Source organism: Paroedura picta, chromosome 2 (assembly GCF_049243985.1).
Source record: "Paroedura picta isolate Pp20150507F chromosome 2, Ppicta_v3.0, whole genome shotgun sequence".
NCBI lineage: Eukaryota > Metazoa > Chordata > Lepidosauria > Squamata > Gekkonidae > Paroedura > Paroedura picta.
The window spans coordinates 162,494,390-162,507,592 of NC_135370.1; the positions used below are offsets into that span (position 1 = coordinate 162,494,390).

The 13,203-nt window shown below is 44.8% G+C and overlaps 1 protein-coding gene across 1 annotated transcript in view; it reads left to right on the plus strand.

Moving 5' to 3' along the window:
• Window positions 1–10,842, plus strand: part of C2H14orf132 (chromosome 2 C14orf132 homolog) — a gene marked incomplete at its 5' end in the record, with an annotated part of 53,701 nt that extends 42,859 nt beyond the window's left edge. Inside the window, one exon of the mRNA XM_077319108.1 lies at window positions 3,346–10,842. Within this exon, the coding sequence (XP_077175223.1) occupies window positions 3,346–3,570 (225 nt within the window). The remainder of the gene's footprint in view (window positions 1–3,345) is intronic.
• Between the last annotated feature and the right edge of the window lie 2,361 nt (window positions 10,843–13,203).

Sequence of the window (13,203 nt, forward strand, 5' to 3'; positions counted from 1 at the left end):
AGGTAAAGGTATCCCCTGTGCAAGCACCGAGTCATGTCTGACCCTTGGGGTGACGCCCTCTAGCGTTTTCATGGCAGACTCAATACGGGGTGGTTTGCCAGTGCCTTCCCCAGTCATGACCGTTTACCCCCCAGCAAGCTGGGTACTCATTTTACCGACCTCGGAAGGATGGAAGGCTGAGTCAACCTTGAGCCGGCTGTTGGGATCGAACTCCCAACCTCATGGGCAAAGCTTTCAGACGGATGCCTTACCAGTCTGCGCCACAAGAGGCTCTTATTGATACAGTCCTTACACATTTCCAAAGGTGGGTTCTCCATCTCTGGAAATTTTTTAATAGAGGCTGGATAGCTATCTGACGGAGAGGCTGATTCTATGAATATTCAAGGGGGTGGCAGGTTAGATTGGATGAGCAATAGGGTTGTGAGTGTTCTGCATAGTGCAGGGGGTTGGACTAGTCAGGGGTTGTCAACCTGTGGTCCTCCAGATGTCCATGGACTACAGTTCCCATGGGCCCCTGTCAGCAAACGCTGGCAGGAGCTCATGGGAATTGTAGTCCATGGACATCTGGAGGACCGCAGGTTGACTACCCCTGGACTAGATGATCCAGGAGATCTCTTCCACCTGTATGATGCTATGGTTCTTGATGGCCGCTATGTGTTTGCTGAAGGTTTTTAAGGATTTACGTCAACAGGGGCAAAGACAACGATGTTTAATGTTGTTTTAAATGAACATGAGAGATTATGGGATTTGTGAGAGAAAGGGGAGACAGAGGCTTTGGAATTTAGCTTGAGACCAGCTGTTACCTCTCAGGGCAAAAAAAAAAAAAAAAAAAAGCCCTGTGCCTGTTTCCAGAAAATCACAATTTAAATTCCATTGAAGGACAAGTTGAATAGAGGCCCCTTTTAAATTCTTGCTAAAAATTTGGTTGCATGCCTGGAAACAGAGATGCTTTATAGTCTGCAACATGTACTGAATAATTTCCATCCAGTCTGAGTGCTTTTCCACATCCAAAAACATCAAGTAAATTATTTAGCCAGAAGCTAGAAATCCTGTAACCAGAGTTTATCTCAACAGCTTTTGGCAAAAGTGGTTATTGTAGGATAACAACCTCCAGAACTTTGGTGAGCCACTGGTTTATTTCCCATAGAAGGTAGGAATCACAAAACTAATGTGAGGTAGAATTGAGGCAACAACCAGAAGCCTACAAGTATTAGGACCTGCTGAGAACATACTTTACACGAGCCTATCCATGCTCACATCCCCATCAACTGCTACAATCAACTCTTCCCAACCAGTAGATATAGCTTACATTTTCCATTTCCCAAAATGTCAGTAGAAGACTTTCTCTTGTGGTAGTAGAAGAAGAAGAGTTGGTTCTTATATGCCGCTTTTCTCTACCTGGAGGAGTCTCAAAGCACGTACAGTCGCCTTCCCTTTCCTCTCCCCACAACAGACACCCTGTGAGGGAGGTGAGGCTGAGCGAGCCCTGATATCACTGCTCAGTCAAAACAGCTAAATCAGGGCTGTGGGGAGCCCAAGGTCACCCGGCTGGCTGCATGTGGAGGAGGAGCGGGGAATCAAACCCAGCTTGCCAGATTAGAAGTCCGCACTCCGAATCACTACACCAAGTTGGCTTTTGCTTTTCCAACAAGCTCACCAACAATTGCCTTCAAATCATGGTTTGCAAACCTACTTCAGAATTCAAATTCAGTTTCAAATAATGGTCTGGCTAGCAATAACTATCAGTTGCCTAGTTTGGACGCTATAGGAAACTGTGATCACGCACACCCAGGAAAGGAATGTAATGCATTTTAATCTGTGGCTAGAAGTTTTTGTGGAATGTGAAATACATTTTTTTTAATTGTGCACATATGGAACTTAAAGGAGCTGGGAAAAAAAGAAATCAACAAAGGAGCTAGAAAAAAGAAATCACTGTGGGGAGGATCAGAAGAAATAAAGCATAAAATGAATGGTGTTTCCTTTCAATCTTCGTAAGTTTATAGTATTAAATATGAATGGACTAATTACTAAGGTAACCTGGACCTGACTCATTAGAATATATCATATGTATTTGCCCTTGCCTAAGGTTACCAGCTTCAAGATGTAGCCTGGGGATCTCCTGAAATTACAAATGCTACCCAGATCACAGACCTCAGTTCCCTTGGAGGAAATGGTCCCTTAGGAGGGTGGGCTGTATAGCATAATATCCCTGGTAAGCTCTTCCCTTCTCCCAAGCTTCCACAGCCCCAGGCACTGCCTCCGAACCTCCAAGAATTTCTCAGGGCAGAATTGACAGCCTGCCTCTATTGAGTCCTGAAATCCCCAGAATTCCTGGGGCATGTTTCCTATTGGCCAGTATTCATTTTGCCCGTCAACTGCCCTAGAGAACCAATCTTTGAAAAGGCCCCTATTTCAGGACTAGGATTCTGGAAAGCCTAGTTCAATACAGGCATTTTGAGAATTAAAACGGAGAGCTGAACCCAAGAGGCTGCAAATCTTCATCGGGGGGCGGGAGCTTAGAGAGGGTGGTGAGAATCCACAAGAGAGTGAGAGGGAGGAGGCAGCATCCCTAATCTTCTGAAGTTTTGAATTCAGCCAGTGTGTTAATTGCCATTAAAATATTTCATGAACACATAACTTCTCATAGACAGGGCATATCCACCTAGAAGTTCTGTCCTACAGGGTTCTTACATGGTGCCTGAGCACGAAAAGAACTAGTGGCTAACGTGGGCAGCACAGTTCACAAAGAGAGGGATACCTTTGGGCTCAATGGCACACACTGACACCTTTCCTGATTCCCACCAAGTGTTTTAAGAATGCAGGTGTGGGTAGGTATGGCTCTCACCCTTCAGGGCTTCTGATTGGCTGTTGGAGATTTGATTGACAGTGCAGATTTAAATAATATCATTTCAGCACCAGTTGCTCCTCTTTGCCAGTGTATTTTTGTAAAAATTACCCTCCATTTCCCCATACTTGGGCTTTCTCTCTGTGTGTATGGCTCCAGCTCATGTGGCAGCCATTTTGTGGTTGCACTGTTTACTTGGTCTCAGAATTCCACAGGCTCAAAAAGTTTGTGGGCCCCTGGTATACAACATGGTTCCCAGGCTTCCCTGTTTCCCTGGTTGCTTTCTTGATTTCCTGAAGTTCTGGCCAGCAGCATAGGAAACTTAATGCCCAAGGGGGGGAAAGTAGTAATATACACTGGGAGCAAAGCAAAGATATACTACAAAGTAGTTGTGACTCTCATCACTGCATAAGCATTCTTGCCCAGGGTACTAATCTGTCTATATACTATGAAGCTCTTCTCGAATTTTAACTCTAATATTATAAATTCTGCTTCCACAGATTCCCGTTATGGGAGCAGCATTTATGGACTCACCCAATGAGGACTTCAGTACGGAATACTCCTTATTTAACTCATCCGCCAATGTCCACACAGCCGCCTCAATACCAAACCAGCCCGAAGAGGCGTCCCGTTCTTCCAACGATGCCATTTTGTTATGGATTGCAATTATAGCAACGATCGGGAACATAGTCGTGGTTGGAGTGGTGTACGCATTCACGTTCTGAGAGAGAAGCAAGAAGAAGGCCCAAAGAAGCTGGCAGTCGACGTGCTGTCTCTTACTCATGTGTGTCTATATATCGCACATTCATATATATATATAAAAAAAAAAACCTTTATAAGTATATGTAGTTAAATGCTGTTACCTACATTAGATCAAGTGTGATCGTGGTTTGAAAAACCCCTTGAGGACCTGTATGAATGGTTTTGAGGGTGAAACAGGTAATTAACAGCATAACCAACAAAGTACAAATCTAATGCGAAGGGCCAGTGTGTATGTACACTTAATACTCATGCAAGAACAACAGGTTTGCTCAGCAGGGGCTTTGTTTTCTGCTGACTAGCAAACCTGTTGTTTTCTTCATGGCTGTAGTTTTTGTTTGTAATTTTGCCCCGGTGTGGATTCGAATTTTGAACATAGATTTTTGTATAAATGCCTTACCCATTTTCATTCTGCGGTAACTTAATTCCCATTGTTCTTCAGGGGCACAGGACACATGAGCATGGCGTATGATCTCATTGTGGTAAGGCAGATTATGATAAGTCAGCGTGTTGGGAAAATGCGTTTACTGCCAAAAGCCATGTGATGCCCATTGGTCATGCCATATATGTCACAAGCAGCTTGTAGGTATTTGGGTTCGTTTCCATGTGCTTCTTCAGCTGGAGAAGGGAAATAGTGTAGATTTCTAGAAAGCTGTAGTATAAGATGTGCGTGAATTTAATATGTTGACTGTGAAAGACCGACTCGGAGGAAGGCAGACCCTTATGATAAAAAAGGAGTCACAGTGATTTTGTTATAGAAGGTAGCTGGATTAGTCCAAGCGTTTATGTAATCCTGAATCCTGTTTGTTACGGTAACCAACCAGCTGTCTCCCAGTGTAGTAGCCCAGCCTGTGGGATTTGGTGCATACTGCCTCTGCAAATGCCTAATAGCTACTAAAAGGCCATATAAACAACCTTTTAAAGCCATCTAAGAAGCCAAAGGTCCCCAGTGAGGTGCCTGTGGGCACAAGGGGGCTCATCAGGGCCAGCATGGAGATAGTTAGGAGTGGTAGCTTCTAATCCAGTGATCCGGGTTTAACTCCTCGCTCCTCCACATGCAGCCAGCTGGGTGACCTTGGGCCAGTCACATTTCTGTTAGCAGCTGTTCTCCCAGAGCAGTTTCTATGAGAGCTCTCTCAGCCCCACCTACTTCACAGGGTGTCTGTTGTGGGGAGAGGAAGGGGGAAAATGACTGTAAGCCACTTTGAGCCTCCTTCAGGCAGTGCAAAGGGGAAATCTAAAAGCCAACTCTTCTTTCATGGTGCCCACCAGGAAGTAGGTGGGGCATGTGGGGCCCTACAGGGTGTCTGATGGGCTGTGCAGATTGAATTCACATTGTTTCAGCTGCAGGCAGCACTGCAATGCTGGGTTTATTCTCACTCCACTTTCCCACTGTATTTTTTAAAATATATTCAACAGTGGGCCTTTAAACCTTGATGAGAACCTCCCTCACACACACACTTAAACGCTCACACAATCTAAAACGGTACCCTAACAACCTTTTAAATGGTCAGAGGCTTGTACCTGTGAACCTTCCCACACTAACATGGAAGTAGAGTTCAGATCTTTTGTGTTTTAATGTTGAACCACAGCCAAAAATGGAGGCCAAGCCTGTAAGGCTCCAGAAAGACAAAGATGGCCGTGGAGCTAGACACAGATAGGCTGGAGATACAGTCAGGTGTGCTTGTGTTATTTTTTTTCATCCGAAGCCCCCAGTGTTGTTCAGACTGTGCCAATTACCTGCTTCTGAATGCCTGAATCTCCCAATTTCCTCACAGCTTCTCATTTAAAGGAACTAATGAAAAGTAAATGAGTTCCATTTCACATTCCTGGATGAATCTGAGAGTGTAGCTAGCCTTATAATTAGATTGATTGGGTATTCATAGAAGTTTCAGCCGCTCAACGAAGATTCGGGAGCTTTACTCCATCTTGCGGTGAAATGGCCTTTGTGCGGTCAATAGCTGAGAAAAGTCATTTCACCATGGTTACACTCAGTTGGAGGATGCTTATTCTTACCCAGTGGACTTCCTGGGCAACTTGATGAATTTGCCAATACAGGGCTTCACTTGAGCTAATTTGTGGGTTTTAATCTAAACGCGTTTAGCAAAGCTTTGTGTTTTATCTGCGATGGGATTGGGCCAGATTGAAAAAGAACACTCAGACTTGAAAAAAGAGCAGGGATGGGAGTAACTGGAATAAAAAGTCCAGACTGCATTTAAGCGACAGATTGCCATGTGATCTGACAGGAAAAGTATCATGATTTCAGAAAAGAAAGGAAGCAGCCGTTTTTATATCTTCCCCACGTTTTCTGTAGCCCCCATTTGATTGTGTCGGTCAACGCCTCATGCCTCACACAACACTTTCCTGTTCTCAAAGGCAGTGGTCCCCAACCTTTTTATCACCGGGGACCACTCAACGCCTTTTACTGAGGCCCGGTGGGTGGGGGTAGTTTACTCCTCTACTCTCAACCACTGCCCTAACGCTCTCTGATCGCTATGGTAATGTTTAAACATCCCTTCAAAATAAGATACAGACACACCACAACAATGAACACAAGGAACATTTTATTTTCATGGAAATTTTAACTCATGACAATGACAAATCAATGGGAACCCTGAGCTTGTTTCTCTGCAACGAGATAGTCCCATCTGGGAGTGATGGGAGACAAGGACACCGGAAGTGTGTTGTAAAGGGCCGGGGGCGGAGGGGATGAAGTAAAGGGCCGGGGGGGGGGGGGAGGCATCCTTCGGGGCCCACCTCCAATTAGTCGACGGCCCACAGGTTGGGGATCGCTCCTCAAAGGGATAGCTGCCATTGCCTCTCTCTCCCATGATGTTTTCCAGTCTCCTGTGATGGTTTCCATGGGGTAGAATCTAACCTAATTAGTCTGCAAAGAGCTTCTACAGTGACCAGCTGCAATCAGTGGTCCTACTGGGTGTTCATCATACCTTCGGACCACTGCCCTATTCACCACCCACCCTTTTAATTTGTGTCACATCACACAATGTTGAGCCTCGGGCAAGGGCTCAGTGGTAGAGCATCGGCTTGGTGTGTAGCCGGTCCCAGACTTGATCCTCAGCATCTCCCATTAAAAGGACCAGGCAGTAGATGATGGGAGCAACCTCTGCCTGAGACTATGGAGAGCTGCTGCCAATTTTTGTAGGTATTACTGACTTTGATGGGCCAAGGATCTGATTCAGTCTACGGCAGCTTCATATGTGGACTGTGTCAAACTATAAAACTGGCTCCCTACTAGGTAAAGGTAAAGGTGTCCCCTGTAGAAGCACCAAGTCATGCCTGACTCTTGGGGTGATGCCCTCTAGCATTTTCTTGGCAGACTCAATACAGGGTGGTTTGCCAGTGCCTACCCCAGTCATTACCGTTTTACCCCCCAGCAAACTGGGTACTCATTTTACCAACCTCGGAAGGATGGAAGGCTGAGTCAACCTTGAGCCGGCTGTTGGGATTGAACTCCCAGCCTCATGGTCGGAGCTTGAGATAGCGTGTTGGCTGCTTTACCACTCTGCACCACAAGAGGCTCAAATCAAGCCTAATAAAGATATTATGTTTTTGCTTCAAGAGGGTAAGACACAAAATAAAAGAGATCCCAGGAGCTATAAGAAGTACTGTGATCTACATTTTACACATATATTTTCAGGTTTTGTGTTTTCAGGCTGATTTGTTAATGTACTTCCTGCTGATCAGCTCCATGTAATTGTGTATGTAGATAAAATCACCTACCTGAGAAATATTGCTATGAAACATATATGGACATTTTCATAGGGTGGATGCTATCGAGTTTGAGTGCAACAGAAGGGAACTTCCCCACACTTAAATGTTTCTCCTTACATGCATGCACCCAAGTGAAGCCAGTTTGGTGGTGTGGTTAGGAGTGCGGACTTATAATCTGACGAGCCGGGTTTGATTCTGTGTTCCCCCACATGCAACCAGTTGGGTGACCTTGGGCTCGCCACAGCACTGATAAAACTGTTCTGACTGAGCAGTAATATCAGGGCTCTCTCAGCCTCACCTCCCTCACAGGGTGTCTATTGTGGGGAGAGGAAAGGGAAGGCAAGTGTAAGCTGCTTTGAGACTCCTTCGGGTAGAGAAAAGCGGCATATAAGAACCAACTCTTTTTCTTCTTCTTGATACAAATTGCATACATGGCCCTGAACAGAGGATGGACCAAGATTCAGCAGTAGAGCATTTAAGTACCAAGTTCAATTCCTGGCATCTCCATTTAAAAGAACCAGGCAGTTAGTCATGTGAAAGATCTCTGCCTGAGATCCTGGAGAGACTCTGCCAGTGGGAATAGATAATGCCAACCCTGATGGATCAGTAATCTAATTCAGTATAAGCTCCTTGTATTCAGCTGGCAAGTTCTTGTTACAAGCAGTGTATCAGGCTGGTTTGGATTTGGGTAGGAAAGCTTGAGCATTCATGGAATTTTCTGTTAGGAAGAATGGAAAGACAACAACATTGGAAACAGTTGTGTTTTGCTCTGTACAGCAGATACATTGCTGCCTTCCCAGTTCACCTGGTTTTGTGTGTGTCCAGTGAAAGATCCCCCACCAATTTTGAATCTCATGGACTTTGTGACCAGTATGATAGCCACTATCTAGAAAAACTCTGTATAGCTACAAACCATGTTCACTGTTCAAATGAAAGGGGATGTTTTTGTGGGTATTCTCACCTCTTGATCCCCATTCCACCTAAGAAATTGAGCCTTTGTGGTCCATGAATACTAATAGAAATTTATACATAAAGTAGATAGTGAACATAAACTTCTATTTATAATACACAGGCAGGCATATTCTGCACACAATAGATAATGAACTTTCAATGCACTTTAGAAGTAGATTTTTCTGTTCTGCACAGGAAAATCCAGCTGCCAAAGCACATTGAAAGTGCATTATCCTATGTGTGCAGAATGGGCCCCAGAGTCACTGGTGAAGACAACTTGGCTCGGAACTATCTGCAAATTAAATATTGCCTTTGCCACCATCAGCTTGTGTTTTCTATATCTTACAGGGTATGCCAGACTTTCACTGATAATTTCCCACTCCCATATTCCCAGCTCATGCTGGCTAGAATTTGAGCACCTACGCGTTGCCAAATTAGAGTGATGTTTTTTGTTCAATGATTTATGGTGTACGTTGCCCTCTCTTCTGAAGAGCCTTCTCCTTTCCAATATCCGGGAGTTATTCACTATCCTAATAACTTCTCCACATTCTCCTGCAGGGAGCTTGAGAGTTATTAATGTGTAGTGCAGCTCCGTTTTCACACCATGCCTCTGAAAATATAATTTTGCACAGTTTCCTGCAGCTGATCAGAGAAGCAGAGTAAGGCAGCGATATGAATTTTGAAAAAGAGGGGGAGGGACTGTGTCGAACAGCCGTTTAAGTAGGGCAATGCTGAGGCACCAGAAAGAAAACTCTTTTTGTATCATGGCATGAGCAAAATCGAGCTTTCATGTAGGAACTATGGCTTTGTATTAGGGAAATGATCTCTTCTTTAACACAGAAGTGGGGAAATGACCTCCCTTCCCAAAGCTTTTATATGCAATCCACGGACTTGTTAAAATCCTGAGTGTCCCATCATCATATTTTCTTTTTAAAAAAATTGCTACCATAGTAAGATTGAAAGCAATGGAAAAATATTCACTGAGGCTGGGGAGTAAATATGTTGCAAGCTGTTTCCTTGAACCCTTATGAACCTCTCTGTGCTAGCTAATTAATTAATTGATTGATTTGACTTGTATACCACCGCTCCCAGTAAGCTGGCTCGCTTAAATAGCATTTCTCATATAAATATTTGTAGTGCTCCAAATTAATGATAAAAATATAGCAGGTGCTTTTATAGCTGGTTTCCAACTAGAATTGAGAAGCTGATCCATTCACTGATCTCTAATGACTGGTCAAGTGGCTATCTGAAATTGGTTTGTAGTCAAATATTATCACATAGTGAATTATCCAACGCCCTTGTTTCTGTAGTAGCCTGTCCTGATGACTGCTTCATGGGACCGTTCCATAGTGATGATAAAGAGGTTATCCAACCCTTGACAAAAATAGTATACGAGGCTGCAAATATTATTATCCTATAGTCCTACCTGCTAGGTTCCTTTGCACCAATGTCAAATAGATTTTTCATGTATTTATGTAGCGTGGGTAAATCTCTGGTATACAGGTTGCTTTTTTTCCCAACTTTGCCAAGGCTTTTCTGTATGTTCTTGCAATCTTTTACGCAGTCTGATGGAAATTATTCAGATATTTTCGCAATGCCTCCATTTTGCAAAGCTTGGCCTTCCGACTCTTCTTATAGTATCTTAAAATGCCACAGTCTCCTGAAAAGAAGGATGCTGAAATGGCTGCAATGCAATGCAGTCTGGGATGAAGCCTGTGGCAGTGAATGGAGGTGGTGACGACCAAAATGACAGAGGAAGGGGTGAGGCTGAAGGACATCTGGACACTGTTGACTGAGCTGCTTTGCTCCAGGGAAAGTGGTAGAAGGCTGGTGGGGTTAAACCAGAGGTCTAGGAAAAATGGAGGGCACTGGAGGACTGGATAAAGCAGGGGTAGTCAAACTGCGGCCCTCCAGATATCCATGGACTACAATTCCCAGGAGCCCCTGCCAGCATTTCCTGGCAGGGGCTCCTGGGAATTGTAGTCCATGAACATCTGGAGGGCCGCAGTTTGACTACCCCTGGGATAAAGAGACTGATGGAGAGCATTAAAGGGAAATGAATGCCAGAAGAGAGAATGGGCAGGGAGAACATTAAAGTTGGAGAAGGCTGAAGTTCATGTATTGATATTCAATAGCAAGCTACATTTCCGTCTTTATCAATTGCCCTGTGATATTGTCATTCTTCTATTCTCTTTCTTTCTCTTTCTCTTTGATACTACTTGTAGATTTGGGGAGGGGGCACCAGGTGGAAGCCTACAATTGTACTGTTTTTATCTTGTAATAATCGTTCTACAGAAGCTTTTATTCTTGTAATAAATCGTTCAAGATACAGGGAGGGGCTGAAAAGGGTTCTGTGTTTATCTGGGCTTTGCATCATGTATTCATGAGTGGTTTTAGCAAATCAAATGTGTAGTGTTTTTGACTACTTCAGTGGTCCTTGTTTACAGGCCTCATTCTTTACGAGCATTATTAAGAGGCAATGGAACTGCTTTTGTTAAAGTACAATTCTATTTGTGATTTTTTAAAAAAATATATTAAAGTTATCAATGTTTGCATTTGCGTTGCATAAATTCCCTGTCATTATGAAAGTTGATGGGTCGCCAAGGCTGAGCACAGCTCCTCACGTTTATGCAAGTAAAATGGAAGATGCAACATGCTGGAATAGACTTACAGGCTTTCCCAGACTTCCAGCTTCATGAAAGCCACCTTGGTGTAGTGGTTAGGAGTTCAGACTTCTGATCTAGTGAGCCAAGTTTGATTCCCCGCTCCTCCTCCACATTCAGCCAGCTGGGTGACCTTGGGCTCGCCACAGCACTGATAAAGCTGTTCCAAACGAGCAGTAATATCAGGGCTCAGGGCTTTGGCAATTCTGGTGCCACTCACCAGGAAATAGTGATCACTGATTTCACTACCCTGGTCTCACCGAGTCCCCTGCAAAAAGAAGCGGCTGAGGAGAAGCTGGCCCACATTGCTGGCTCAGAGCAACAAGATAATTCTGCACAGTACAGCCTTCTGCCCGAAGCTTATCACAATGGGCTGGCTGTCTTTATCACTCATTTCTGCCCATCTGCCAGCTTCTGTGGGCCTGCTTCCTGCCCTGCTTTTCGGTTCCCAAGCTGGCTCTGTTTGCCTGACTGCACAGATGTTTCTGGGCTTATTTGGACTTGGCTCTGATCCTGACAAGACTTACCTCTTGCGTCTTCAGCCTGGAACTGCCAAGCCAGAGCTGACTTAAAAGCAGGCTGCCGTCAAGTTCCCCAGTTCCCTCACCCAACATCTCGTTTTGACTCTGCTTCCCCTTGAGGGAAGTCACAGTTCCAAATCCCCAATCTGCTTCCTGGCCTTGACTCGCTACATTACCCCAGGCCCAATTCATAAATATATCTCTGACTGTGTGGGTGGCTGCTAGAGTCATAACCATGGGGATGCCACGTTTCTATGAAGAGTGTGTTTGTTATATAGGTCTCTTCTCACGGCTGCCGTGATCTCAGCTGTTACCCCTCCGTGTAAAAATAACACACACTGGTGTTAGGAAAGCAACTCATACCCTGAGAGTAACTCTGTATTTTTTAAGGCACTCCTGTTCTGGCAATTGCTGTACAGTTTCTGTTCCAGTTACCCCATAACAATTGGGGAGGACGCTCGTATTTCACTTTGGAGGCTGATAGGATAATCATGTCAGCAAGGCAGAAATGGGACTTGAATCTAGCCTCCAAGGTCACCTTTGCTAATTCTGCGGTTCAGTGGTAGAGCACTTGATTTGGCATGCAGAAGGTTCAATCCTCAGCCTCTCCAGTTAAAAGGATCAGGTCGTAGAAAGTGTGGGAGACCTCTGCCTGAGACCCTGGAGAGCCTCTGCCCCTCTGAGTAGGCAGTGCTGGCCTTGATCAATGAGTGGTCCAATGCAGTATACGGCAGCTTCATGTCTACATGGGTCAATCGCATTGGCTCACCAAATCAGCAGTAGGGATGAGGAGGTTGACACAACCATTTTCTAATCCGAAATCACTTCTTTGAGATCTCGGATCACCAGAACTTCAGATGTCTTTGTAGACTTTCTGAAATGACAGTGGCTCCAATTTCTAATGCTCACATCTTAAATGTTTTCAATTGCCCGTTTTACAGAGAGTAACTTACTGCCCCCCCCCAAAAAAAAAGTCATCTAAATCTCTTTCACCAACTGGGTTGCAAGAAGTGAGCTTTGTAGACTAATCTGGTCCTGGCCCTGACTTGGTGGAATGAGCTCCCGGAAGAGCTACAGGCCCTGCAGGAACTTCCACTGTTCCACAGGGCCTGTAAAACAGAGCTCTCCTGCCAGGTCTCTGGTTAAGGCCAGGGCAAGGGAGATTGCAGGGGCCTCTCCACAACTAAGACCAATCAACCCCCCCCCCTTATTTGTGCCCCGAGGCACTGATGGAGGGGGGGGGGATACAGGAAGTAGAGGAGCGGTTTTTATTCTTGCCACCAGAGCAGGTCTTTGTTAAGTTTTATGGTTTTAATGTGTTATATTTTGGGGCTTTATTCAGGATAGTAACCCACTGCAAGTCAGTTTTGAGAGCGGTGGGTAAAAAATCGGATGGATGGATGGATGGATGGATGAGGAGTAAAATCTTAGTTTCTGAGATCTGGCCAGATCAGGCCTGGAGTATCCAGGTCATGGTTACCATTTCATATTGCAGGTGAGCAATTGCAGGTTTGAGTGTTCTTCTGGGGAGGGAAAACAAAGAGAAAAGATTAGCCTAGGCTCATGTATTCTCCCTGACATAGTTTTCTGGCAAAGGGAGGTTATGACGCATAGCTACACGCTCCACATGATGGAATGGTACAGTCCCAGGGACGCTGACCCGTGTGATTTCTCTGCACGTGTAATACCAGCCCTACGATCCAAACGGCTGTGCTTGCTTACCTTCATCAGA